The sequence below is a fragment of the Grus americana genome, chromosome 18 (assembly GCF_028858705.1).
Source record: "Grus americana isolate bGruAme1 chromosome 18, bGruAme1.mat, whole genome shotgun sequence".
NCBI lineage: Eukaryota > Metazoa > Chordata > Aves > Gruiformes > Gruidae > Grus > Grus americana.
The window spans coordinates 3,802,934-3,830,857 of record NC_072869.1 but is presented as its reverse complement, the minus strand read 5'-3'; the positions used below and the strand labels follow the sequence as shown (position 1 = coordinate 3,830,857).

The following is a 27,924-nucleotide window of genomic DNA, read 5'->3' as shown; positions in this document are numbered from 1 at the left end:
CATGCTGCTGGAAAGATGGTTCTTTTTTAGTACAACAGGAGTACAGAAGTCTGAGAGAAGTGACATTTCGTTAGGAAAAACAGACCTCAAAAAAGTTTAGAGAGTACTTGAATTTTATAAATATTCTAATACCTGTCAAAATGAGTCAAGACTCTGTAATGATAGTTGTAGAGAGCTTTGTGAAGTATGCCCAGGGTAATCATTACATTTCTGTGTGTTACAATCAGACTAGACAGGGCTGTTTTGGCAGACACTCCCTTTAAACTGCAGAGCACACTGTAAGACAGAGACAGCAGTATTTTATTTTCTGTTCTTACACCCCAGTACAAGTGTTACATGTGTAGAAGGACAGCTTGGGGCATTTTAAGCAAAAGTGGATGGGTCTCAGTGGATTTGTGGTACTTGGCAGTAGGTTTGGTGACTGAATTGATTAATCAGAGGGAGTTCCATCATTAAAGCATCCCAGTGAAGTATTTCAGTTTGGTTTTTAATCCTTACTTAAAACCTTGCAAGATATATTTGCCTTACAGCAAAATGCAGAAAAAGGGCCATCTTGCATCCTGAATTTTAAAAGAGCATTTCTTGCCTCTATAAAATCACACCAGAAGATGGGCTTTTAGGGAAAACTATTTTGAATTCTTAAATACATCAGTAACATTACAGTATTCTTGCAAGAAAGACATTTATTCTTTTCCACAAAGGGCAGCTACTCAGCAAAATGTGACACTGCTGTAAAAATTGGTGTGCAGCAATCTCTCATTTTACAGGTTTTGGGTGACAACACTGAAGTAACAGTGCTTGCTTATACGCCAGACCTCATTACTGAAGGGTAAACTAGATTTAGTTGTAGTCGAGCACACCTTTAAGATCATTGTCTCTTTAATCCTCTTTTTCAATAGCTTTCATTATTCTTGATTTTTTTTTTGAGAACAGCTCAATCAGTTTCTTTTAAAGTGACATCTTCAGATCTTATTCAAATATCTTTTAAGCTTAAGTAACTTCACCCAAAAAGTTCCTTTGAGGTCCCCCCCCCCAAAAATAAAATTCATCTAAGTATGAAATTTTTGTATTAATGCTGCTGTGGATGTTAAAATGTAAAGACTTTTTTAATAAGCAATAGAAAGATGTCATGAGAAAGCAGAAGACTGGTAGGAATGTTCTTTTATTACATGGTTTAAATAACCCCTCCACCCTCCAAAAAGTTGGATGCAGAATTTTCATAGAGAAAGCCATGTGCCATCTGATGGTTGTCTTTCGGGCTTGAAATTTCTTCTGTAGGTTGTAGACATATATCTGACATGCAATAAAATTTATGGGTTTATTTGTTTTCCACCAGAGGATCTCAGAGGCCCTCTAGAAACTCCTGACATATTAATCTTCACATGACTGAAGTGTTTCATAAGAGTAGTTTTGAGGGTGTGTCTCAACTTTGGTATTTGTGACGCTGGAGTTGAACAATCTGCCTAAATTCATAGAATCTTTTTGGTATCTTCTGGGACTGAAAATCTATGTAATCCCTGTGACTCTTTGAGCTTTAATAAATTCCATAAATCATATACTTTCCAGAATTTTAAGCTGTGTTTGGTCTTCTAGGAAAAAAATCCAAGTTAGACCTGTCCATGACATTACTATGAAACATGATATACACCCAGGGCTGTGATCTGATATGCATGGACAGATCCATATGCCCATTTTAAATGACTGAGGAACTTTACATTATGCTGTGGGGTACAGATGTGTGGATCAGGTTGCAGGATGGATGGCTTGGTGTATAAAATGAGTGTTCAGGAAAATAAAAATGCCACCCAGTTATGTTAAATCTGTTTTAACAACAGCCATCGAGTCTTACTCCTTTTTGTTGTTTCTAAAAATTGTTTCTGTAGGAAATTTTGGGAAAGGTTTATTGCCCTATGTCATGAGAATGAAAGTCTCCACGGTATCACATTTGAACAGATCAAAGCTCAGTTGGAAGCTTTGGAATTAAAGAAAACTTACGTGTTGAACCCACTGGCTCCTGAGTTTATCCCCCGAGCTCTTCGGCATCAACATTCAGCGAATACCACCAAACAGCAGCAGTCACCACCAAAGGTAAAGCTTTACTGATGATGAATTTTGTCAGAAAGTGAAAGTGAATGTAGAATGCCTTTTGAGAAATTATATAAAAGGTTTATGGAACAAGCTGTTGTTTTAAAATGGCATCAATGCAATCAGATAGGAATGCAAATTCCATAGGGATCCTCAGCATTTTCAGGTGAAAGCTCCAGACTTATATTATAATATAGTATTTAGCAATATAGCTTGGGGCTGTCCAAGCCTTGTTTCCTTACCAAAACATATACCTTGGGTCACTCTGGCATGTTCATTGACTGTGTTGCAATGACCCTGACAGACTTCAACCATGGATCTTGGCCTCAGTATTTAGATAAGCCAAATTAAACCCCCTGAAGAAGAGGTGATCCCAATCCCAAGCATCTTGTGCTCTGACTGTACCCCGAGAAACAACAGGTCAATACAGACAGTGGCAGGGAGTATAAGGAAACCACAAAATAATAGCCAAAAGCGATTTGGTTTGATCTAAAAATCACATTTAAAATTCAGGGACTTATGTAAGATAATTGTTTGATTTAATTAAAAATCTGTTGTAAAGCAGTATATCACCTAGATTAGCTCACTGATAATGTCCTTCAGAAGGTCAGATTTCATTAGCATCAAGAGGGTAGAGAGATGAAAATACCACTCAGTGGTAAATTTATCAGCTGTTTTTATGAAAGCAGGTAAAGAAGTGATGAAAATACATAGCTTCTGTAGGATGATAAAGAATAACAGTAGATTTTGGAGCTTTTTTGGGGGGTGATATATTAGTAATAAATTGTATTTTAATAGGTCTTTGTAGTTTATTTCAAAATCATTTGAGTTATTTAATTAAATTGTGTTTAGAAATGCAACTAAAATGCAGGTTGTCAGCTTTGTGATGAATTCTGTTGTACAAGAAGGAAGAAATGTACATATTTTCCACAGCTTTGCATTTTTGTTGCAGGCTGTATCATTTAAATGAAATTTTTATGACAGGTTTTTAACTTTAACAGTACAAAAAGGAAAGCCTTCCCTTTGGCAGTACTTCCCAAAAGAGAGTTTGTAAGTGAGAACATTTGGTTTCTTCATCAAGATGCATTACTTTCTGAAACAAGCACCAGATTCCTAAAGCATCTAGTCATGTGTCAAAACACTAGGCTTACAGAAAACTGTAAATTAAAAAATGATTGTCTTTAAAAAGTCATCGCTGCACTCTCATTTTTCATGAGTGCTTCAGCCTTGAATGCATTTTCTTTCCTAATAGAACATTACTATTATTATTTTTTTGTTTCCTAAAATGAAAGAAAAGTGTTTGAAAATGCAGGTATAGTACATTAAAAACAAAAAAAAAGGGGGAGTTTGGGGGAAGTGAGAGTCTTGTGAATAGACTTCTGTTTATTTTTCTTCCAGTTTGTTAGTAAACTAAGCGCTTGTGCTGTAGAAATCAGAAGAGACACTTTCGAACTGCCAGCACTGTACTATCAGCTTAAGTTCTGAAGTGTTTTAACCACCTATATCATAATTATAATTAAATCTCTTCCCTCTGAATACAATTGACAGCTAGCACGTGCAGTAACAGAAGTAAAGCAAGCAGGTAATACACACACAGAGAAAATGGCTGTGATAAGTGATACTCTTCCCTTTGCTCAAGTTTTAAAAGCAGATGGTTAGCTTTGCTTATTTTAGACCTCCTAAGTACAATATTTAACATTAAAAGATGAAAGATTACAAACCTAGTGCTGGTGTATTTTGTAGTGAAAAAATGAGAACAACCTCTGCCGATACAGTGTTTTGTGGTGAGTTTATGGGCATCTGTGCAGTTCAGGGCTTGTTTTTCATAAGCAGTGAAAAGTGATTTTGGAAAGACGGCACCTTCTTATTCAGCAGAATTGCTCTTGGATTTATGTAAGGACATTAAAACCCTCTTTGCTGTTTATTTTTTAAAGAAGAAAAAAAGTTTCAGTCCTGTCTCTGGGAGAAGCAAACAGCTCATATGGAACTGGCTGCTGTGCTTCAGGGCAGCCCTGTCTGTAAGGGCATCTGCCTTCCCCTGCGTTTGTGTGGCTTGGCTGGGGATGGTGGAAGTGTGGAAGGAACAGCAGAATTGCATAGGCACAGCCTTTATTAAAGGCGGTGATGTGGAAATGGAAAGTTTTCAGAACTCGGAGCTTCCCCCAGGGTAGTTAGCGTACAGTAAATGAGGCTCTGAATTTTACAACTCTGCCCACCTCCTGCTTACTGCCTGTGCTCCAGCTTTTCCGCCAGGATTCAGGCACTTCGTTGGGATGCATTGTCATCCTAGATATTTTATATGGTCAGTGAGGACCACAGGTCTGATTTAAGTCTCTGGAGAATGCTCTCTTCTCCTGTGTGTTGACTAAAGGGGGATCCTAGGAGTGAGAATGCTGTTAACTGCCTGAAGTCACCTAAATCTTAGTCAGAGTTTCCTATCAGTGCCTTTATGTAATGTGGATTTTTATACGCTGAAGGTAGAGCTGGTTTTTAGAGGAAACTGAGTGTATCTGTGCTCCAATGCTCTCAGTTGCCGTCAGTTAAAGTGTAGGTTTAGGTGTTCTGTAGATGGGTAGGGAAATGAATCGTGATCTGGAAATCTTTGAGAAACTGTAACAGTTAAGTCATTAATAGACTATTATAAAATCATTGAGCCATCAAAACTATTACAAAAAAAGACAAAAGAAAGCCAGCACCTCCCTTCCCCAACTTACAAATGGCCCCAGTTGACTTATATCTACCAATCTGATACATGCTGAAGCTCCTGTCCAACAGGACAGCTATTCTTAGGAATTCATGTAATTATTTGCTATTTCAGTTTTAAAAATATGGCCACTATAAAATACAAGTATGGTAGGTAGAACAGAGATTTGTTAGGCTTCTGCACATGCAGCTTGATGCTAACTTGCAGCATAACAGGTATGGAAATGCTTTGTACTAACCATGAGTGGTTAAGGCATGTAGCTCCTCTACATTTTCACATTGAATCTTGCTCTCTTTAGTGAATAAACAGGTTTCTTTTAAGTACTGCAATGAAAAGCAATTATTATTTTATTTTTAAGTAATTCATTTTTAAAACAAGAGGAAGAGATCAGTTCTTTAATCTAGTTTATGCATGAGTCACCATTGTCAAACAATCTGCCTTTGTACCCTGACTAATTTACTCAGACCGATGGAAGACTGCCTAGACTTATCTCCTGGGCAAGAAAAGTTTTGCAGCATCAAAGGGTTTTTAGATTTATTTTAAATTTGTGCACGTTCTTAGGTTCAGATTAAGTAAGGTATTCCTATCCTACAAAAGACTTAAGAGCATACCAGCCTTTGAATGTGTGCTCACAGTTTATGAATATTAACTAATTAATTGTCACTGTAAACTCATGAGCATGTAGGAGGGATAACTCAGTTCTTTTAAACTCCTTTTGTAATGTACAATTCACCAAGGAAAAACACTTTCCCCAGAGTACTCTGGTTCTTGACTCTACTATATTGTGCTTTTGGGGGGAGCAGGCTCTAAGGGGTCACAGTCTAGAAGCAGATACTTCTGCTTGATGAGATGGGGTAGGGAGGCAATGTCTAACAAGGCTGGGTGAGCTATTGAGTGAAACTGGTGGCAGCTACTTGGTCTCCAAGGTTCTTGAGTTGAAACCTGGAGAAGAAAATGGATCATACTTCCACTAAGAGCTGCTATGGAGGAGTACTGAGGGTTACATTAGTACTGGGTGCTGCTTCTAAAAGAAGTGAGACAGTGGGAAATAAAATGGTGAGAAAGGAAACTCAAATAGTTTGCTGTAACTGGGCAGTTGAATGTGTAAGAATAAAATGTTGGGCTAACTTCTTTCAAACTCTATTTTCGTATTTAATTATAATGTTCACTTGAAATAAAAAGCTTTTGGTTTACATAAGAATGCAAACCATCACTATTATTGCTTTTCTCCTTTAAAGGGCAAGGTCCATCATCATAACCAGAATGACCATTTCCCACCTGATGGAATTGGTAAGTATCTCTGCTGTTGCTGAAGGAATTCCTCTGAGCTCACGCTGATTTGGCTTCAGTGAAGTCGATACTCAATTTATGTCAAATTACTATCTGGTCTGTTCCCTATTTGAAAGCCATTTACTTCTCGTGTGCATTTGGGAAACAGGTTATAGACTGTTAAGTGGACATTAGGTATTTCCGAGGCTATCCCTTTATAGGTTGTGTGTGCACTGGCTTTAGAGCCTTAACACAGTATTGTTGTTGGCCTCTTAAAAATGGCTGTGTTTGAAATCCATCATGTAAAATACTGTACCAGTGTATTTGCACTGTAAGAGTTAGAACATTATATTGCATGCACTGTTTTATGATGTACTTTGCACTTACGTTGTGCTGTCATATATCCGGATAGTACTGATTGTACTTTTGCAAGGTAGCATGCAACAGCTTAGTAATTTTGTTATTAATTTTAAAAAGCATTAATTTAAAGCTTGTCTTCCCTGCTAAAGAAAGGAGCATGATTCTAGTTTTTGATGCAGTGTTTAAGAGCTACTCTGTCAGCATATTTAATTGGTTCGGGACATTCTTTTATTAACGCAGTTACCAGCTACCTGTGTCTCTGTATCTCAACTCATATTTTCTGCCTCTTCAAATTTTTGAAATGGGATACAGGATTTGATTAATGCTTTCTCTTGGTGTGTCAGACCTATGCTGTTAGAGTTGCACACATGGTTTATAAAGATAGATGCTATTAAGACAAAAAAAGAAAGAAAGAGGTAGTCTTCATGTTCTTTTTGTGTATATATGTTCTTTTTTTGTATGTATATATCTTTTGTTTTTCTTTTTCTTTCTTTTCAGTTCAGCCCAATCCTTCTGTTCTAATCGGAAATCCTATCCGAGCATATACTCCTCCCCCCCCTCCTCTGGGACCTCACCCCAATCTGGGGAAATCTCCAAGTCCTGTTCAAAGGATAGATCCACACACTGGGACAAGTATTCTATATGTACCTGCTGTCTATGGAGGAAATATGGTCATGTCTGTGCCTTTGCCTGTAAGAATTCACTTTCTGGGTTTCCCCCCTTTCCCCCTCAATTATTGTATGTATAAAAATTAATGGCAAAATCAGTTAGTGAATATTTTGCAAACTTTTTCAGGACTTCAGAGCCCTATGTGGGCTTAGCTGGCTCTAGGATTGGCTGTGCAGAGGACCACCAGAAAGTGAGGACTTAAAAATGTTGCTCCCACAAATAACTCCAGGCAGCCTAAAAGCAATTTCATGTTCATGTAATTTGGTGTATTTTCCTCAGCTCTAGACTTAGGCACACCAGTGGGATCTGTCTCATCTGACTTGAGATACCTGCATCTGAATTAATTGCTTACTCCAGTTCTTAATCATTGGAGAGACATAGGCGATTCAGACAGAGCTTGTTTCTCTTTATTGGTTTCATACAGTTTAAATTACCAGCTTTGGATGTCTGAAGTGCAAGGTGTCTGAAGTGAAGTGATAAGAAAAATAAGCATAATGGGATGTTTTCCCCTTCCAGAACCTCATAGCAAACCATTTTCCTCTCCAATCCTTTTCCTTAATGACATGTGAGAACACAGTGAAGATCCCTAATCAGGTCTTTTAGGCAACATTTATGTATGGAATTTTGCATTACAAATAAAACTATCTCACCAAAACTTACACAAATTAAAGGAGCAGTCTCTACTTTATTTTTAACTTCCACAGTCACATATTCCAGGAGGAGAATGGGGAGGAAAGGACAAAGGCTGCAGAAGTAATGTTGTAGAGTAACATACATGTGTTGTACACAACTCCTGAAGACATGAAGGACATGGAACCCACACATGCAGATGTGTTTAACTCCATTCGTAATGCTAAACATCGGCATACAATTCATTTGGGTTTTAATAATTATACAAGTCCTCTGTTGTAATTTAGGTTTGGATGCTCTATAGAGGACATGCTGTAGAAACTCTAGTTTCATTTGTATGACTTAGATCAGCTGGCAGCTATAGATTGGTTTTCTTTGCTAGGTCAAGGAATTTTCCTTTTTCCTAGCTTACTAGAAATCTGCATTTGATGGATAAATTTAAATGCAATGAGAAGGCCAGCAGCTGTATCTTTGTCATGCTTGCTCACATTATGTTAATATTAGACAAGATCATTTAAAAAGTTCTGTCTTATTGTTCCAAGGTTAATATATTTTTATGTATTTCCAATCAAAAAAAATATTAAAAATAAGTATTTTGAGCTCACCTTCCCTGAGGATGGATTTTTTTAAATAATTAAGTGGGAAGACTGTGGTACTAATGAGACAGCTGCTTTTGAAAAGAAGCTTGTTGGAGATGATTTGAGGCTGTACAGATGCAATAGTAGCCTAAAGCTAAAGTTCAAAGTGCACGTTTCAAGGGCAAATACGAATTTAAAAAAAGAATTGCATGAAAGCTGTTACACTTAAAACAAGTAGGGACTGAAGTAAAATGTGTTTCTGTTTGTGTAAGATAAAATGATCTCTTTGCTTTGTTTAGGGCAGTTTTCATATCCAAGGTAAAAACATGAGGAGGTAGTCTGCTGTCACCAGTAAAGGATGCTTTGTCAGCCCGAGTGTTGATGATTGCTTTCCCTGCACTCTCCTCTTTTTCATACATTTTCCTCCTTTTAATAAATTCCCTTTACAGGGAAGAAATTGAACTAAATTAAAAAAGAAGACAGAGCTGAACTAATTTAAAAGAAGACAGAGCTGTCTTCTTTTGCATTCCTTTTAGGAATAAAATTTAAAATGTTGTAAAAATTCCCGACCTTTTTGCATGGTTTCAGGAGGTGGATTTTACTTCAAATATTTAGGAAGATGATCTGCAATACTTGTGTCAGTAGCACAGACACTTTGGAGTGGCCCTGTCATACCTAACGTGTGGATAGTCTCTTGATTCTGCCACCAGTCCTGTTCACTTCACTGAGTGTCTTGTGGGTGCAGAGGCATGGTATGTCCACTCACTCTGTGTTACAAGATTACAACACTGGGTGGTAAAAGGACCATAAAGAATTCCTCAGGTTAGAGACTCCCCCCAGAGCCATAGCCTAATGTCTCTTCTAACTACCAGGAGAAAGGGCTTTTTATTTTCTTGAACTTTACCCACTTCTGTTTAGAGGAGATTAATGTAAAGTTTATTAATATGCAATTTGCCCATCAGTGTTTTCTCTCTGAATTTTGAAACCACTGAAACAAGAATGGGTTTCGATACAAAATTTTTTTACCCAGAGTAGTCCTCTGAAATCTTTGCTCTTCACCCCTTGCTGCTAGGCTGCCCTTATAGCTCTCCCTTTCCAGCACCACCTGTAGTTGTGTGCTAGTGTGCCAGGTCAGCTGATGCATGGAAAACCGCTTGTTACTCACATAATATCAGTGTGCTTGTTACTTTACTTCCTTTAATGTACCCTGACAGATTGCATCTTTTTTTTTTTTTTTTTTTTCTTTTAAAATTATGTAGGTACCATGGACGGGGTATCAGGGTAGGTTTGCAGTTGACCCTCGAATCATTACGCATCAAGCAGCTATGGCATATAATATGAACCTGTTACAGGCACATGGGCGTGGGTCTCCTATACCTTATGGCCTGGGACATCATTCACCAGTTAGCATAGGACAACAGCAGCAGCTTCAGCATCCAGACAAGGAGCAACACGAACAAAGTCGAAATGGTTAGTTGTTGAAATTGCATTGCAAATTAGTTCTGAGAGAGTTTGTACTTTAGGGTATTGTGAAAAGAATTTTTTTTTTTCTTTCTTTCTCTCGTTTAAGTGAAATCGAGGGTTCCACAGAGTTGGGGAAATAACCTGTGATTTGCCGTTACAAATAGAATAACTAAGATCTTGTGAGATTTAGAGGAGGAAGTAATCAAAGCTGGGGTGTGAGTGTGTTGAGGGTATATTTCATCTGTCTCTGTTCTGCAGTCCAGTGGTAACTACTGCTGATGTTATTTGCAATTAGGCTGGAAGAACTACTTAGTGATGATTAAAGAACAAAGTGCAGAGATTAAAGGAAAAGTGTTATTTGGGTAAATTATATTAAATGTCTGTGATGCTGTAAATGCTATACTAATAAGTCTAAATTTTCCTGTGTCTGGAAAAAACTTCAAAATAATCATTTTTCTACTGAAACTAATTTCTTAAATGTTTATAGGTAAGAATGAAAACACTGCTGGACCTGAAATCAGTAAAATTCGAACACCTGAGAAGAAACCTGTGGAATCCAAGCAGGTGGGTTTGTTTGGTGTGGTTTGGGTTTTTTGTGTGTTTTGTTTTAATATTCCCTCTGAAATTATTCACCACTGACGTGGTTTTTGTTTGGTGTTTTTAATGTGAATTTTCAAAGTTTTTTTCATTCTCTTTTGCCAGGTTGACTTAGAAGCAAATTCTCAGAATAGAAGCCCAGAGTCACGTTCCAGTGTTGCTTATCCGAATGCTAAATTTCATCGCAAAGATAATCTTAACCCCAGGCAGCTGAATCTACACCTCACCCCACCCCACTCACAGTATGCAGTCCCCAATCGCCACTTCCCGCACCTGTCGCAGATACCAAGGCAGCCATATCCTCTGCAACAGCAGCAAAACCTTTTAAGTCAACAACAAAATCATTTGCCTGAACAACAAAACCAAATGCCACCCCAGCAAAGCCAGGTAGTTCAGCAGCATAATCATTTGAATCAGCAGCCTCCACAAACTTCGCAGCTTTCCCCCGCTTACCAAGCAGGCCCCAGCCAATCTTTTTTTAATAATCCAATTCCCCACCGACCACATTCTCCTGCTGTAGATGCTGTGATTTCAGAACAACACCCCCCACCTATGTTACAAGAAGTTAATAATCCTTTGAGGCCCATTGCACAGCACAACCCTGTTCTGCCAACCCACTTGAACAATTTCATTGAAGAGAATCCATCAGGAATGCCCTTAGGGGACACTTTAGGTAGGTGACTTTTCTTTATTTAAATTCAGAGTGTGCAATTATAACTACATTGAAGTGAAAATGAAGGAGGTATTTACCTTTTCAGGCATATTGCTCTGAATTGGGTCATTGTTGGGTTAGTTTCCATAAGTAATGTCATTGAGCATAATTTGCTGCTTGAGGCATGTTTGAATATTCAGCACTTTATTAGAAGATTCATGTTTATATGGTTTTCCATATAATTTAAATAACCAGGTTATACACTGCAATGCAGTTAGTATATAATAGGCCCTGGAATAAACTGTATAAAAAGTATTTTTTTTTTCTGACATAAAGATCTTTAAAAAGGGGCATTAGATAAATTTTTTTTTTTTTAAAACTATTTTTATAGATCGTATGCATGGAAATGTAGCTTTGGAAACAATAAGGCAGCAACAACAAGCCAGGTTACAGCAATGGAATGAACATAATGCCTATCTCAGTCAAGGCACTATTCCATATCAACACCATCACCATCCTCATCTACCACATCTTCCTCAGCAACCAATTGGATTGCATCAACAGCAGCAAGTTAGGGCAAACTGGAAACTTGCCAGTAATACAGAAGATGAAACAGAGGCAACATATTCAAGGTATTTGTTTACTGAGTCATCAGAGCTTGTATAAAATTGAGCAGTGGGCACCTATCTGTAACACTGTGATCAAGTGCAAGACACTTAAAGGTATTGCTTTTTGCTGCTGTTACTATGAAGGTTAAAATAGTTGGCAGGCTGACTTACAACTATGCTTTTATTATGTGTTATGCTTTATTCTGTTAGTATATTGGGTAGTAAAGCTGTAGTGAAAAAAAATACTTTTATGGAGCTTTTCAGTGCTGTATTTATGGAATAAGGAATGGATAGAGAGTAACAACCTTGTGTTTATAAAAGAGCTGTCTGAGTGTAGTTGAGGCCTATTTAAGTTGTAAATTCTTCGAATTGAATTAGCAGTCTCAAATTTATGTGCTTGAAACTAAGCCAGTCCACCCCTCCCCAAACACTGCTCCCCAATAAAACTCAAACTTTTCTTCCTTTTCAAAAAGCCTTTGCTTTTAAAAGCAGATTTAAAAAAATGCTTGTATTTGAGATGGAGCATTAGGGGTCAAGAAAGGAAGCTGTTGAACATAAACAGAAAAATGGTTCCAGTGGTCATCAGCTTTAATCATGTATATTGTAAAGGCTGGATTTTTAAATTGCCTCTGTTTACTGTCATCTCCCACTATGCTTTATTTTCCATCTGGTATGTTATAGCCATGGTAAAGCCTCTAAATGCTCTCTTACCTGACTCTGAAGTGCTGAATTGAATATTCTTGACCTTTTGAAGAAGTTTGGAAGAATATCGTGCAAGTGAGGAGAATCCCTGATTGTTCTGGCTTTTGCCTTTTAAGGGGTTAATTTTTTCTTTAACTATGTGAAGTTTTTTGCTTTGTATAATAAAGCAGGAAATCCTTACCTTAGTTGTCTCTTAAGAGATAACAAAAAATTGATTCTTCTGACTGAAAAGGAAATCTCAAGAGTTATTAAAACTTTGAGACGATTCAGGTAGGTATTTCATCCAATTAATCCTCTTGTGCCTAATTTCTGATTGCTCACAGTCATATCCTTTGAAGTTAGGGTCAGTAAGCTCAAAGATGAGTATATTTAAATTCAGTGTTTTGTGCTTTTGAGTTTTTTCAACCTCAAAAAGAGTGGGATTTCAGCCAAACATTTTTTTTTCTTTTTCTTGATACATTTATTCTGTCAATACAGATTCCAGGATTTGCTCAGAGAACTGTCACACCGTGATCAAAGTGAAAGTCGGGACTTAGCTGAAATGCCACCCCCTCAGTCAAGACTGTTGCAGTACAGACAAGTTCAGCCCAGAAGCCCACCAGCACTCCCTTCTCCTTCCTGCAACTCTAACCACAGCAGTCACTTTCCTAACTTCACTGAAAACAACAGAGACATTGAAATACCCAGTAACCCAGCATTTCAGCAGCATTTACCCCAAATATACAATCCCCCTTTCTCAATGCCATCCGAACATATAACCCCATCTCCCTTGAAATACCTGCAACCTGATGGATCGTGGACTTATGCTAACCTACAGCAGAATCACCTTATGGGGCAGGGCTTTCATTATGGTATACCTCCATTGCCCCATCGGTCGCAACAAAACCCTTTTATACAAATACAGAATCATCAGCATGCAGTTGGTCAGGAGCCATTTCATCCACTCACATCTCGAGCAGTATCTGCTTCTTCGCTCCACAGCTTAGAAGAGGTAGGCATTTTTGTCTGCGTGTGCAATTGTCGTGGCATTTTAATATCAAATTATATTCTGAAGTGGTCATGAATGCAAAATGCCTCGTGTATTAAAAGCTCATACTGGGAATTTCTGAGAGGCAAAAATTTTCTCTACGGCTTCTCTGTTCACCCTGTGCGTATTCATGATTCTCGTCACTGCAGGTAAAACGTTTTCTCTACGAAACAGGAGGTCTGGGCTTTTTGAATGTTACTCAGAGTTTTCTTGGAATCATTGGTCAATTTTCTGCATGTCGTTTATCTGGAGTGCGAATTAATCACACCCCAGGTGCAAACTCCTGAAATGACTCTCTGGAAAGTCAGCTTGAATCAGCCAGCCAGTTGGCTCAGTATTAAACTGTGAATACGGTTGAGTTACTTTTCATGCTAACTTCGAGACCAGAGCAGTACAGTGGTTTTAGCATGGCACAAAACCTGATTTAATAAATCCCACTTGGCCTGAGCTAATTCTCCGTAAAGCCATCCTGTGTATTTTGGGTGCTCAGAGTGTTGAAAATCAGCACAGAGATATCCAGCTGTGCTATGTGAATCTGGGTCCAGCACAAACCCTGCCACACCACAGCTGGCTCTGTCCCTCCCCATCTTCTTTTGTTCTGGACTCTAAGGGTATTTGTTACAGGATGCGGGCTATGCAAGCACATACAGCTAGGACAGGTCATGTTTTGAACAGGAGTTTTTAATCCCTGTTGGAATCCAGAGTGCTAAGGAGTATATGATATGTAGACGCGGGGTATGCTGGAGCCAGGTTGTATTCCAGGAATGTCAGAATTAATGTTCTCAGATAGTCTTGCACTGACTGCATGTAATCTAATATTTGTACATAAAATTAAGTGGCTTGTTCTGTGATGCGTTTCTGTCAAGGTTTTTTCAGAAGTTGTGGGGCATCCCTGCTCATCACTATCCCACGTAATACATATTTAATTGTCTTTTGACTTCTGAAAATAGAAAATATGTGCCTGAGCAAAATAACTAAAATTGGATTGCAGTGCATTTTACAAATTTCTGTCTTATACAGATCCAGAGAGGTTAATGGAGTCCTCAGGCCCAGTTAGATCTGTAGTAAGGTTTGGTTTTATAGCATTTAGAAATTTTATGTCTCAGTCCATTAAGCCATACCACCTTGTATAAAATCTAATACTTTGTGACAACAGTTAATGCTGTCAGTACAGCGGGACATAGGAACAATGGCTTTTCAGCAGTAATAAACTAATAAATATTCCTACAGAGTTTGTGACAGCTCCTGCTATCTGAAGACAAATAGAGTGAGCCTTTATGTAATTAGTGCAAATTCGTTTTAGTTCTTATTTCTTCTTCCTTTCAAAATATGTGACAGAAATGCCAAATGCTGTAAAAGTGTTACAAGACGGAGACTTGCATGTAAAGTTTCCAAGACTGCTAGTTCAGCTGGTAGGTAGGACTGAATACACAAAGACATCCCAAGTGCAGTTCTTAGGTGTATTTTTAACAGAGGTCCATCATATAAGGCAGGTGTCAGGGGAGATGTCATGACTTTTGGTATCCTTACCAAACTGTTTTCTCAATCACTCTTTATGAAACTGTTCATTGACTTGATACTTGAAAGCTTTTGCATGTTTTTAGTCAAGCCAGGCTTGAACTGTATATCAAAGGGAATACCTAAGTTATTCTGTCTGGTCCTGTACATGCAAGTGTCCAGAACTTTGATAACTTCCTGATCACTTACCGAAATTGCCCATTAAACTTAATAAGAAGTGTACTTTTTGGGTGTGATTCAGGCAGTAACTTCTGAATTTTGAGGTTTTTTTGTTGTTGAAGAATATCCTCAATGGAGTAGTGACAGGATATCGTAAGTGCTGTTCCTTTGATACGTTATAATAGTGTGGCAGCTATAATAAGATATTAGAGTTTTCTTTCATGCACTCTTTTCCCATCTGTTTTTTGTGGATGATGTAACAACAATATTGGGGCATTACAAGCTAGTTATTTGATGTTTATTTAGGTAATTTTTAATGACATTTCATTAGGATGTTTACTTTTTGCCTTTGCCAAGTATAGATTTACTTCTATGACTTGTTATTTGTGCTCTTGTTAGTACAGTGCAGAAAGAAGCAAATACTGTGGTTTTCATTGTTTTTTTGTTTTTTTTTTTTTTTTTTTAAATAAACCGTAATATAGCAGGCTTGCTTTGAATCTTGAGAAAGTTTGGAGGATCCTTAAATCTGAATTCTTGAAGCCACCAGGTTAATTAATGGAGCTCCTGCCCTTTTCATCTATGTGATCCACAGGGCTTATAGAAGCAAGTAATTTCTGTGGTTTCAGATAAAATTCTCTGCACGATTTCTCCTGAGGGCACACACTTGTCAAGAGCATTTGTTTTGTGTGTACACACACAAAATCCAGTATACAAATCTATCGTAGTTCTCTAAATCCTGGCATACAAGTCACTCATTTGTCCTTTGGAAACTAAACCCCCATTTTTTTCCTCTCTCCATTGAACTAGAACATTTTCTCTTGCTCTTGTATCTTTCTGTGCTTCCTTTGCTTCCTCTTGCAGTGCTGCATATCTTCTCCTCACTGTATGGTACATCTCCCACATAGGAATGTAAGATGTAAGGGTTGAGAAGAATTAAGGAATCTCAGTTGAAGCTCGTTGCACTTCCTTTAAAATTCTGCATCTGTTTTGTGCGATTTAAATACACTGCAATATACAACATATAACTCGAAATGTATTAGATTTTTTTCTAAATGCGAGGGATTTTTTTTTTTCCCCTTGAGACATGGCATGGAAAAATACTGGATGGAAAATCGCATTTGATACATGCAGTTGAATAAAAGGAGCAAAAGGCCTTTTTTTTTTTGTTTTGTTTTGTTTTTTTGTTCACAGTATGAACCAAGAGGACCAGGCAGGCCGTTGTACCAAAGAAGAATTTCCTCTAGTTCAGTCCAGGCTTGTTCTGAAGAATTAAGCACTCCTCAAGACAGTCTTGGTCAGTGTAAAGAGCTTCAGGACCACAATAACCAGTCATCTTTCAACTATTCATCACCTGAGTTGTGGGTTAACTCCTCCTCATCTGCCCCATACCCAAACATTCCATGCAACGGAGCCAACAGAGCAGTTCCACCCCGGGAGTTGTTAGGTAGGTACAGACTTGGTCTTTGATTCTCTCCTCTCCTCTCCCTGCTCCTTTAAGTAGACTATTTAGGCTGGAGTGAGCAAGTCTAAATGAAAAGGTTGAGGTTTTGTGGGGGTTTTTTTGTTTGTTTGTTTGTTTGGTTTTTTTTTTTTTTTTCATAAAATGTTTTCTGCCATCTCTTCATATCTCATAACTAATTTAATTTTTGAAGTATTCATTGTTTTAATAGTTAAAGGTTTGCTCAGAGTAATCCTATTTTCATTTGCTCTCTTGTTAACATTCTGGTATATTGCTGATGTCTAAAGAATGCTGTTGGGTATTCTTCATCTACAAAAAGCAATACTGCTTCTCAGTCTTCTCAAAAAAGTTCTAGTAAACCCACCTGTTCTCTTACAGTGGTTTCAGCACAACTGAGTTTTTGCTAAAAGGACCTAAGGTAACTGGTGGGATTTATTGGAAAGATAGGTTATTTGTTTGCAGAATCAGTGATACTACTTCTTGATACTACAGTTTAGGAGAGCAACAGCATAAAATGAGTTAGTAATCTCGGAGTATTTTCTAGTAAATTCTGGTACTTCATCAAAGTAATGATGAAGTTTAAACTCTCACCGTGGAAGAATCACACTGGAACCTGGCTTCCCTGGTGGTAGTAGCAGTGCTGATTGATTTAGCAGAGAGAAACTACGTTAACTTTTCAGTGATTAAAAAAAGCTGCAAGTAGAGAGTTGGAGCAGTGCAGCTATTCTTCTGTTCTCCGTATTTTTAATGTTTGTGAAAAACAAAATTACCAGGATAGTGCAGTTTCTTCTCTGTGATTTTGCTTTAACTATCTGCAACGGTAATTAAAAAAATAATTAATAAAAAATATGAACAGTCTTCCAGTGTGAATATTAAAAACACTTAATAATGTGAAAAAAATATTTATAAGATGGGTTTTTTGTCCTTAAAAGATCTAATTGCTTCTGGTCAAATTTTATAAACCTAAACCATCTAATTTCATAGTATAGTAATTGTGAAATAAAAACATGCAGTGTAGACTGAATGAAAAAAGCTCTTTATATAAGTGACAACACTCAAGAGTTTAGTTCCTAGTGTGCATTTTCATTACCAAAGTGTGAAAATGTTATTTTTACAAAACCATATTTACAGCAGCATCTTCAGTGCTAAGTTCAAAGCTTCAAGCTCAAAGCATCTCCTTCAATCTATTTTTGTTTTTACTGAAAATCAAGCAACTGAATGCACGATAGTGTGTGTCATCACAAGTGGCATCCATCTCTGAAGTTGCTCTCTAGACTCTAATAGGAACTCAGGAACCCTAGCAAGATTACGTTGGAATCAGCTGATACCAGGTTTCTTTGCTTTAATGTAAAGATTGAGTACACATTTGTGAGTACAGTCCTCAGAGGAAATACACGTATGTAAAAAGTACTGTATATATACATTTGCTATCAAATAATAAATCCTAGCCAAGAGGGGCAAGTTTTGACTAGTATTTGCATTTGCTATGAAAATATTTTTTATTATAGTTAAGCATGGTTTCTGTTTTGTAACTGAATGTATATGCAACATTGCCCTGTATCTAATAGTTCATGCAAACAAATCTCCATTTTATGGCTGCTGTGCTTTTCTGCCTTTACAGCTCACTGGCTACGATGATCATATTTAAAGCCCAAATGTGTTTTATAGTGCTAAGGGTTAATGACCAGTAACTTCAGCGTTTCTGGTTACTATTGATTTTTATCCATGAAATAAAAATCCACGAGAATGAGATGCTATGAACTAGTTCTGTGCCTGTATGTGTTGTCTGAGAGTGAGCAATCATCACACCAGATCGTTCAAGGGCTTATATTTCCTGTACATCAGACGTGGCTGCGGCACAAGCATTCGGTTATATCAACGTGGATTTATAGAGTGCAAGGAGAGCTGCTGTGAATTGCTCAGTGTTGTTATATGCAGGCACTTTCCAAAATTGCAATTTGAGAGCTTGGTTTGCATTCCTTTTTCTGTTGATAGAAAATTATTTAAGTTCTTATTCAATATGTTTATTTCCTATTTTTTCTTCTGTTAGACACCTTGGCCACACACAGCTTTCACCTCTGGCCCTGCTTGTCATTACTTATCTTCTTTTGAGTGCTATGGTTATTTGTGGGAGGGTTTTTTGCTTGTGTTGTGGGGCTTATTTTGAATTGTAGCAACCCTAGCAAAACTATTTTGCTTATGTTCTTTCTGTATTCATTCTTCTATGCATTTGGTTTGTGGGGGGTTTTTTTTGGTTGGTTTGTTTTTTTTTTTTTTTTTTGACCACCTTATGAAAAACAACAGCCTGTGTGTGATCGTTCCAGTGAGAAACTTAACTATCTAATTATGTTTTTCTATTTTTGTACTCATTTGATGGTACATTTGTGGACTTTAAAAATAACATATATATTTAAAGATTGAAATAATTACAGAATATATCTGTTGCCCAACTCCTAGGCTATTTTAGATATATCATATACCTGCATTTCAGTGTAGTTTCTTTAGCTATGTAAGACAGCAGAATTCTCCAGATAAAAGTAAGATACCGTATTAGGATTCAGGAAATTCACTTCAAAGCGGTTTTATACCTATGGTTTAAAGCCCCATTTTTTCTGATAGTTACAGGAGTTGTTAAATGGGGAGCAAGAACATATCAATTAGCTGGAATGCATTCAGGCTAAAATATCAATAATTAGTTGGTTGGCATTCAGGACTCTGAATTGCTGTTTGAGAATGAATTATATATGGTGCTGTAAATTTTAATTTTAGCCTATTAAGCTGTAAAGCAAGAAGAATGAAATAGTCTTTGTGCTGTCTCAGTGGATAAAGTGTTTAAATTAGAGTATATCCCATTCTGAAGCAGCTTACCTTCGGTGCACCTGCTAAATCCGCCTGTGCAGAATTGCAGGTTCAGCGTTACGAACTCCGTAGGTACACGCGGGTGGAGAACATGTTCAATAATGTCAGTCTTCTCGGCATTGCTGACAAGGATAATACAAGATCCAATAGTTGGAAATTAAGCTAGGTAACTTAATTATTAAATTTCCTAGCACCAAGAGTGACTGAACACAGAAAATTGGTGGGGCTTGGGAGGGGGGAGAAGGTTACCAGAAGGTCATTTCAGTACCCCTCAGTACTTTGGGGTTACGACAAACAGACTTCTTGAGTCAGAGCTGCTCATTCAGACAAACTCTGGTTACTCCTTTCGCAGCTCCACCGAAGACGGTCAAGCCCCCAGAGGAACACCTGAAGGCTGAAAACATACAGCTATCCAATTCCTTCAACTACAGCGTGCTACAACATCTCGGCCAGTTCCCACCTCTCATGCCCAACAAGCAGATCGTCGAGTCGAACAGCAACAGCCAGCAGAACGCTGGTGGGAGCAAACCTGTCATGTCCTACGCAAGTGCTCTGCGGGCTCCGCCAAAGCCCAAACCTCCTCCTGAGCAGACAAAAAAGAATAGCGACCCTTTGTCTTTGTTTCAGGAACTTAGCCTAGGTAGTTCATCAGGTAGCAATGGCTTTTACTCCTATTTTAAATAATCAGATTATTTTTTTTAGAGAGAATTTAATTTTTATTTGTGTCAGTAGATCTAAGATAGTTGAGGCTTCACCTGTAGTTGCAAATATTCCCTTTGTTTATATTAGTAAATATATCCTCACTTAATTGCTTTGCTGCTAGACTTGCAACTAATTTTTTTAATTATATTCCATTATTTTGCATTTTTTGATGTGGGTCGGTTTTTTGAAAGCTTTTCTGTAGGAAAACACACACACATTATTTTTTAATTTGTGTAACGTTAATGATATGTTGCATTAAACTAGCAGCCGAGAGGTTACCTGTACAACTTTAAAAAAGGAAAAAAAAAAAAAGAAAAAAAGAAAAAAGTAAAAAAAAAAAAGTTTGTCTAAATTGTATTTAAGAAGATTGTAAGTAGCATTTACATTTATTCAATAACATTAGCATACTATGCTGGGTTTCTGTACCAGAAATGGCCAGTTAATGTAAAAATGTATGTTATTTCTGCTTAAATTCATTTAATTTTTTTTTTTTTTAAATAAAGGTGCAGCATCTTCTAAATACTTTCAGTTTTATCAGCTTTTTTGTGAAGGGATGCTGCATTCTCAGACTTTTATAGTTTTAGATTCTGTATGATGTGGTATTGTATTTTCCATCCACTGTAGGGTAAAGTAAAGGCATTCTTTGCAGACACCTATGCCATTGTTTGGAAACATTCAGATAAAAAGTATTGGTATACTTTAAAAAAAACAATAAAAAACAAAAAACAACAAAAAATCCAACAAAAAACCCAAAAAAAGTCTACATTTTATTTTTGGACAAGCTAGTAATATAAGCTTGTTTGAAAAGTTAATTTGATAGGTTTTTTAAATGAATCATGAAGCTGAAAATAAATTTTTAGGTATGTTGGTGCTTAGTAGATTTAATAACTATTTTAAAAAAAATGCGTGAATTTAGTAAAATACTTTTTTGTTTGTTTGTTTAATTTTTTTTCCACTATGCATGTGTAAATGTTTGTAATCTGGCTTTTTCCTCCCCCCTTCTCCAGTGGTATAAAGAATTGTGCCGCTTTAATTTTTTTCCCCCCCCCGGTAAAACTTTTGGTACATTATTTGATGTTTACATTAAAATGTGACATTATACAAGGAAATTCAGATATTTTGCTAACTGTTTTGTTTGAGGAACATCATTAAAGAAGAGATTTAATGTTTGTCAAAGCTGTATCCAAATTAATCTAAATCTTTTGGGGATGAGAATGGTTACCAGGTTATTTATCTATATGAGTTCCGCTAAGTTCTCCACAAACCTGGCCCTTTAGGAATACAAACTGAAAAAACCCTAAATTGTGGGATATTTAAAAATTAAAGACACAAGTGTGACTGAAAACTGAAAAAGAAGATAAACTTTGTCCATAGAGATTTCTGGTCTTGCACACTGTTCATACTTTTGCAACTGGGGAGATAGAGAGGGGTTTTTGTAGAGTTTCTGCGGAGTAGTTGTCCTCCTTTTACACTTGAAATAACTTTAAATCTGGGAAATATTTTACAGAGACTGAGCTGGGTGTCGTTGCAGTATTCCTCCACTTCTTACATAAAAGAATTAAAATTTTAGAGCTGTGTGGGGGTGATTTCAGATTTTTACAGCTGTCCATGGGACACCTTACTAATGAGCAGTGGCTGCTGCTGTATTCAATCAGATTTTTGCTCTGGTTACAATCAGGTTTTTTTGCATTTGGCTTCATGTTTTAAGGCAAGGGTCTTTATATAATGGGGTTGATTTAAACTCAGTACACTGCAGATGTTTGCGTATAAATTTTTTATTCTAAATCTTTGCTGGTTCATGATTCAGAAACTTACCTGAAAAACTTTTTCCTTCTTTTTGCTGTAAAGAAAAGCACGCATAACTTGTTAATTTATTTCCTAATGTCTATACCAAACAAAAGATGCTGGGGGAGGGCAGAGCCCCTGCCAAGTTATGCTTAGCGCTTCAGCATATGGCATCAAATCAAGAGGACCCAAAAACGAGCAGAGGCCAAATTCTACAACCTTGAATCAAGCAAAACTACTGTTAAATGGGTTTTTGCCGAGCTGACGGCTGCAGAAATAGGTCCGTGGGAAATTCAATTGCAAGGGCAGGACATGTGCTCAGCGTAAGTTAGCCTCGGTCTTTTTGTTTCAGTGGAGCTGTGCCAGTTCTCCTCAACAGAGTGCCTGGCACTGCTCTGAGAGAAGAAAAATCTGTGCCTGACCAGTATAGTCTGGGAAGAGTTCTCGATGAGATGTGCAAGGCTGTGGCAGAGCAGAGGTAGGGTTCAAATGCACTTCACTTCGCCAAGTCGGCATTGTAATTTCAGGGGTTTCAAAAATCACTCATTTATATGGAGCAGTCTTTTGATTCTGTTCACCATATTTGAATATTAAACTAATAAACATCACTTGTTAATTTACTGCTATCTGTCAATTAGTTAAGGGGGAGATGGTCACATCTCCCCACATCTTACTCTGTTTTACACTGGCATTTTATCTACACTGAAGATACGATGGATAAAGGAACATTTTCTCTCTGACTGACAATTTCAATTCTGTTACTTTATACAAATCCCTGCTGATTTTGGTTCTAAATTCTTGTAAGTGCTCTCACCAAGAGCTTGAGGATGGTATGGTAGAGGTCTTCTGACTATCAGCTTTGGAAATGTTTAGCATGAATCAGTTGCATTTTTTAGAGTTAGTTGTTTGGGGTTTTTTTTCCAAAAGATTATTTATTTTGAAATGTCTTGTCTAGCCATTATATGTCAGGTATATAGCCCTGAGTGGGATGTTTAGTTTTTAGAGCAAATTATCCAATGTTCGGTCAAGTCATAGCTGTTTACAATTCAGTTTTGGGGTTTTTCAAACTCTTCTAGGGCTTTAATCAAACTCTTAGTAAAATCAAATTAAGCCTTACAGATGGCTCCAGTGGGCGCTGGTTCAGGCTGCACTATAAATATGGAACTGTTGCAATTACAGTGAAAATTTGAAATTAGGAGTTTAGATTCTTAGTTTGTATAAATTGTCTCAGCTCAGAGGAAATGAATGGAGGCTTGGGCATATACACCAACGGAGTATTTGGCTCCTTGACTTTTTTAGAGCTAAAATGTCACACTTCAAAATACAATTGGTGCCAAATCCCATGCTCCTTGTCCAGGAATAAACCACCATTGCTGCGTGTGGACAATTTAAATGACAAGGTCATCCCCATCTAAATTTACAAAGATTGTATTTAATATCAAGAATGAGTCCTGGCTTTATTTTCTCTAATTCCAGTTTTTCATGAGAAAAATCTGCATGTCTCATGGGAGGTTGGCAGTGTGCTAAGAACTAATAAAGAATTGAGAGAAAGATTTAAAAAAATGATTTGAACTCTAAAAAATTAAACCTTTTTTTTGTTTTTGCGCTTCAAATAGAGCTCCTACCCTTTAAAAAGCTACTTACTGCCTGCAGCTGGTAGGTTTCCCTGTGCGTATTTGAAACCTGAATTCTTAGGAAACTGCGAGCTTTAAACTTGGCCTTACTAAGTCAGAAAAAGGAACTGGAAGAGATGCTGCCTGCTTCTGTGAGCACAGAGGTAACTTGGAGATGGATTATGAAATAATGCGTATACCTTTTGATGGTATAGTACATTGCTTTGGTGTCCTGGCTGAGCTCCGTTACGGTGCGGGACACGAATGTGGTTTCTCCCGCCTTTCCTGCCTGCGGTCATCGACCTGTTTCTGAAGAGAGCTCCGCTGCTGCCGGGGTCTCGGGCAGAGCTTTCATGGTAGGTCCCTGTCTCGCTTCGTTAGTTCTCTGGCTGCTGTAGGCTCGTCTGTTGTGTGCCCGTCTCCTTCTCTGTAGGACACTTCAGTGCAGTGGATCCACCTGGAGACACGTTCTTGGCTCTGTCCACAGTGCGAAGCTCTCGTAACCAAGAGCACGTCATAGGGATGATTCCCTACCCCACTCTGCCTAGCAGAAATCTTCACCCTTCACAATGCTTAGCTGCTATTCAAACAGCAGCCTGCAGTGTTTCCACAATACACGTAACAAAGAGCTGTTACGCGTAAAAGCTGGGTAGTTAGGACCAAAGCCCTTGCGTCCATATTTCCTCCTGGAAGTTGTCACCTAGGATAGTTTGTACTGTTTTACTTAATTGTGTGGGCTGTGGCATTACCGTGTATGTAGCAATGTGTGAATGCTTCCGCTGACTTTACAGACCCTGTGAGTACTCTTGCTTGCTTTGATTAATTAATGTTTTGTTCCCAGATTTGTCCAGTTCAGCTAGGTTTTTTTTGCAGAGGTCATGCTCTATAAGCAATTCTTTTGCTATGTATATAATATCTCTACTATAAGTAGCACTGACAGCAGTGTGTTTGACGACTCTAAATTTTCTTTTTAGAGTGAACTCAAGCATATCAGAATCCGCACATTGCCAGAGCAGTAAGCCCATGATGCTCATGCTCTGCCTGTATCATTGTTCGACTCATTTCATTTGTTTTGTTAGTTTTTTTAAGTTTCTAGTTTTCCTAGAAAAACTGCAGACAATTAACTTGTCGAGACGGATGGTGATGATCTATGGTGCCTATAAAAAAATTTGCACATCGTATTCCTTGACATGAAATATGGGCTATTTCTGTTGGTATAGCAATACTTGTGCCAGTATCTTTTTGTTGGTGTGTCAGGGAGCAAGGGCTGAATCATTCTCAGTTCTTCTCTTTCGTTTAAGTAAAGTAAAAGGATTTACAGCAAATGTGGTGGGAGTTTTTTCTGGCAACTTTAGTTGAGAAGTGTTGAAAAGTTTTTACCTCATTAAGGATTAATATGCTTCTAATAAATTACAAAAAAAATGCTCTGTGATCTGAATTACCCAAGACTAGTTAGAGGATGATGTCAGTCCATTTTCCTTAAGACTTGCTCCCTCCCGAAGGACGAATACTTTGAGAAGACCTGCTGTAAAGCCCGCGGGGCGTTCTCGCTGAGACCGGTGGCAGTGGGCACAAAACGGAACCAGAGCCCTGGGGTGCAGCTCTGCCCTGACTTGTGCTGCTGGTTCTGTTAAGGAGAAATTAGCCCAGAAATGAGAGTTCATTCCCTTCTTTGTAGAAAGCAGAGCGGCTCGCTGTGTGTGTAGAGGCGGAGTGTGCATATGTGATACCGGTATGGCTTGAGTTTAGGTTCCATAGCCTCACCGGAGCCAGAACATCGATCAAGTATGACAAAGCAAGAGCAGTCTCATCCTCTGCGTCAGTCAAAACCAAGACGTGACGCTTTTCTTGCCCTTTGGTGATAATGGAAAGGGGAAATAAATTGAGCAGATGCCTGTAAAAGAGATCCTGTTGTTATGGGTGTAATTTGTGGTACAGAGCAGCCTGATACTCCAGTATTTTCGTTACAAAAATAATAAAACATTCAAAGGGGCTCTGTCCCACTGTGGAAAGCAGAAACTTACTTTAAGTGATGTTTGAGGTGTATGCTATATGAGGTTTCTGCACATCAGTCAGGTTCCTGGCAGGCAAACATCCGAGGAGCCCAAGGGCTCGGGTTCATCTCCAAGGCCCGGCCTGGGGCTGGCAAACAGCCGTGTCTCTGTGCGATGACCTCTTGTGTCGGGCATGTTCCTCCAGAGCTATCAAACCCAGGAGAGAAAGTGTCCCCCTGCAGCGGGGCCAAGGATCTCATTTTGGGGGGGGGGGGGGGCAGAATTCTCAGATCTTTGGGACTTTCTGGAAATCATTTCCACACCTGCCAAAAGACGGAGGAAAAAAAAAGAGGCGATGGCCACAAGGAAGCCACGGGGTGGAAAGGGATCAGTGGAACAAGAAGTAAATAAGTAAGTATACCTGGGCTTTGGTAAACGACATGCCAGGGTGGTCAAACACCCGAGCAAAGCGCATCTTTTGGCCTTTTTCAGGCACGGACTCAGGGAGAAGCAGGGGTTTGTAGCAAGGTTTCTGAACGAAGCCCTCCCTGCGTGCACCCATCTGTGCTCCCTTGCGTGCTACGAACCCGGCTGACCTGCGAGCTTGGGGCGAGCTCTGCGTGCGCTGCCTGGCCGGGGTCACCAGGCTGTGACTGCCTCGGTACCGCGGCAGATGAACGCTGTTCTGAGGGCTCGGCTAGCTGCTTGCTAAACAGGCAATTTTGTTCTTCAGGGTTGTTAGTCTGGCACCTTTTCCGCACATTAAATTCACACAACACAGCATTTAAAAATAAGGGAAGCAGATTCTCTCCACGCCTCGTGCCTAACAGCAAATCTTGCTCTTACATAAACAAAAAACCTCACGTCTTCTGTTGCGTTGACTCAGTGATTTAACGCTTGGGCTTCGCAGTGCGGTGGGCAGACTTTAGCAACCGAAATCTCACAATACCGTGTCACGCGCAACGCCCCGGGGCACCTCGATGTGGGTGCCCTGAGGAGGGGACGGGCAGTGTTGTTGGTTTACGGAGCGGTGAACGGCACGTGCCAGAGGGACCCATGACCAAAGGTGTCCATCGGTCAGCAGTGGCAGGACCATCGCTCAGGATTTCATGGTGGCTGGTGGTAGTTAACTTGTTCTGCGAATTAATTTGCCTCTTCTCTCTGGTGCACATTTCCCACTCGGTTCTTTGGTGTCCCAAACCCACGTGTGCTCCTGTTGGTTGTGCAGCGGCCAGGTTCCCATCCCCGTTTTGCTCTGGTGACTCCCTGCCAGCGAGGATGTTTCTTTCACATTTTCACGCTGCATTCCTGATGTTTTGGTGGCCGTTCCCTGCTATTTGCTCAGCTGAGAGAATGAAAACTGAAACTGGTTACAGCTCCCCGCTGCCCAGCATTATATTCTTCTTTTTCCTTTATGAAGGCCAATCCTTTTATTAACACTCTCACAACACGTTACCAGCTCCCTGGCAGAAAGATTTAGATATAGCAGAACAAACCTGCGGTAGGAGCAGTGCCTTTCCCACGGTGAATACCAATGACCAATTTAATGGACAGGTCCCTCATCAGTATTTCTTAATATCTGGAAAAAGAAAATGAAGTCATCCGCATGCTTCTCAGTCTTGCAGGTGCCATACGAAGTAGTGAATGATGAAAAAGCCTCAGCATAAAGCAGACGGAGGATAAAGCTCAGTGAGTTTAAGAGCTTTAGGAAGCGTCTAGCTCAGCTGCCTGAGTTCCTGTCTGTGGGCGTAGGGTCTCGCCGCGTGAGCTGTGTGTTTTCTCTGTCTCAGGAGTCAAGTGACTCCAGAGAGGATGTAAAACCTCTGGATCCAGGCCAAACCCCATCACTTGCTGGGAATCTTTCCGTTGTCCTCACTGGGGCTTGGACGAAGCAGTTCAGCCCTGACACAAGTGGGAGCATGCATGAGAAGGGTGAGACCTTCAGGATGTGTTTATATGAAATACGTATGTCTTGCTCTTTAATGTCACGAAGGGGAGGAAGCAGCTTCTTGGCTGGGCAACAAGTTGGCCCATCAGGGTAAGAAGCCACCTGGAAATTACATTGTCACAGAAGGAACATTGCAAGAGAGGGACGGTGCTTCAGAAAAAGTGTGGGCGAAGGGCTTCCTGGAGTGACAGGACATGCCACAGGTCCGCACTGGGTGATGAGCTTAGACCCACGTCCCCAAACCTCACTTATCTCAACCCATTGCATGTCCAAGGTGAGGTCGTTTTGATGATGATGATGGCTGAGCTGGGAGTGCCTTTGTGCCTGCCAGCTGCTTTGCTTTGTTGTGACCCCAATTTGGGGTCTGCCACCGCAGGGGTCACACCAGCTACTTTCCTTTCTGTTTTCACGTGTAAAGGATCTCCCTAGAAACTAGCTTCTGTTTTCCTGAACGATGGAAATGCAAATTAAGAATGTCAGCTCTGTACCCAAAATGAAGATTTCAAAACCATTTAGCATTTCACAGTGGTTCAGTGACAACT

At 39.0% G+C, this 27,924-nt stretch overlaps 1 protein-coding gene across 7 annotated transcripts in view; it reads left to right on the top strand.

The window, feature by feature from the left end:
- The window catches only part of HELZ (helicase with zinc finger), a 90,259-nt gene extending 69,113 nt beyond the window's left edge, over positions 1 to 21,146 (top strand). For all 7 annotated transcript variants that reach the window (XM_054846453.1, XM_054846451.1, XM_054846452.1 and 4 more), the window contains 10 exons: positions 1,884 to 2,088; positions 6,028 to 6,079; positions 6,917 to 7,110; positions 9,555 to 9,765; positions 10,247 to 10,323; positions 10,462 to 11,029; positions 11,400 to 11,640; positions 12,796 to 13,309; positions 16,214 to 16,466; positions 19,693 to 21,146. In XM_054846453.1, coding sequence (XP_054702428.1) covers positions 1,884 to 2,088; positions 6,028 to 6,079; positions 6,917 to 7,110; positions 9,555 to 9,765; positions 10,247 to 10,323; positions 10,462 to 11,029; positions 11,400 to 11,640; positions 12,796 to 13,309; positions 16,214 to 16,466; positions 19,693 to 20,024 — 2,647 coding nt within the window. In that variant the 3' untranslated portion in view covers positions 20,025 to 21,146. The remainder of the gene's footprint in view (positions 1 to 1,883; positions 2,089 to 6,027; positions 6,080 to 6,916; positions 7,111 to 9,554; positions 9,766 to 10,246; positions 10,324 to 10,461; positions 11,030 to 11,399; positions 11,641 to 12,795; positions 13,310 to 16,213; positions 16,467 to 19,692) is intronic.
- Positions 21,147 to 27,924: the final 6,778 nt, after the last annotated feature.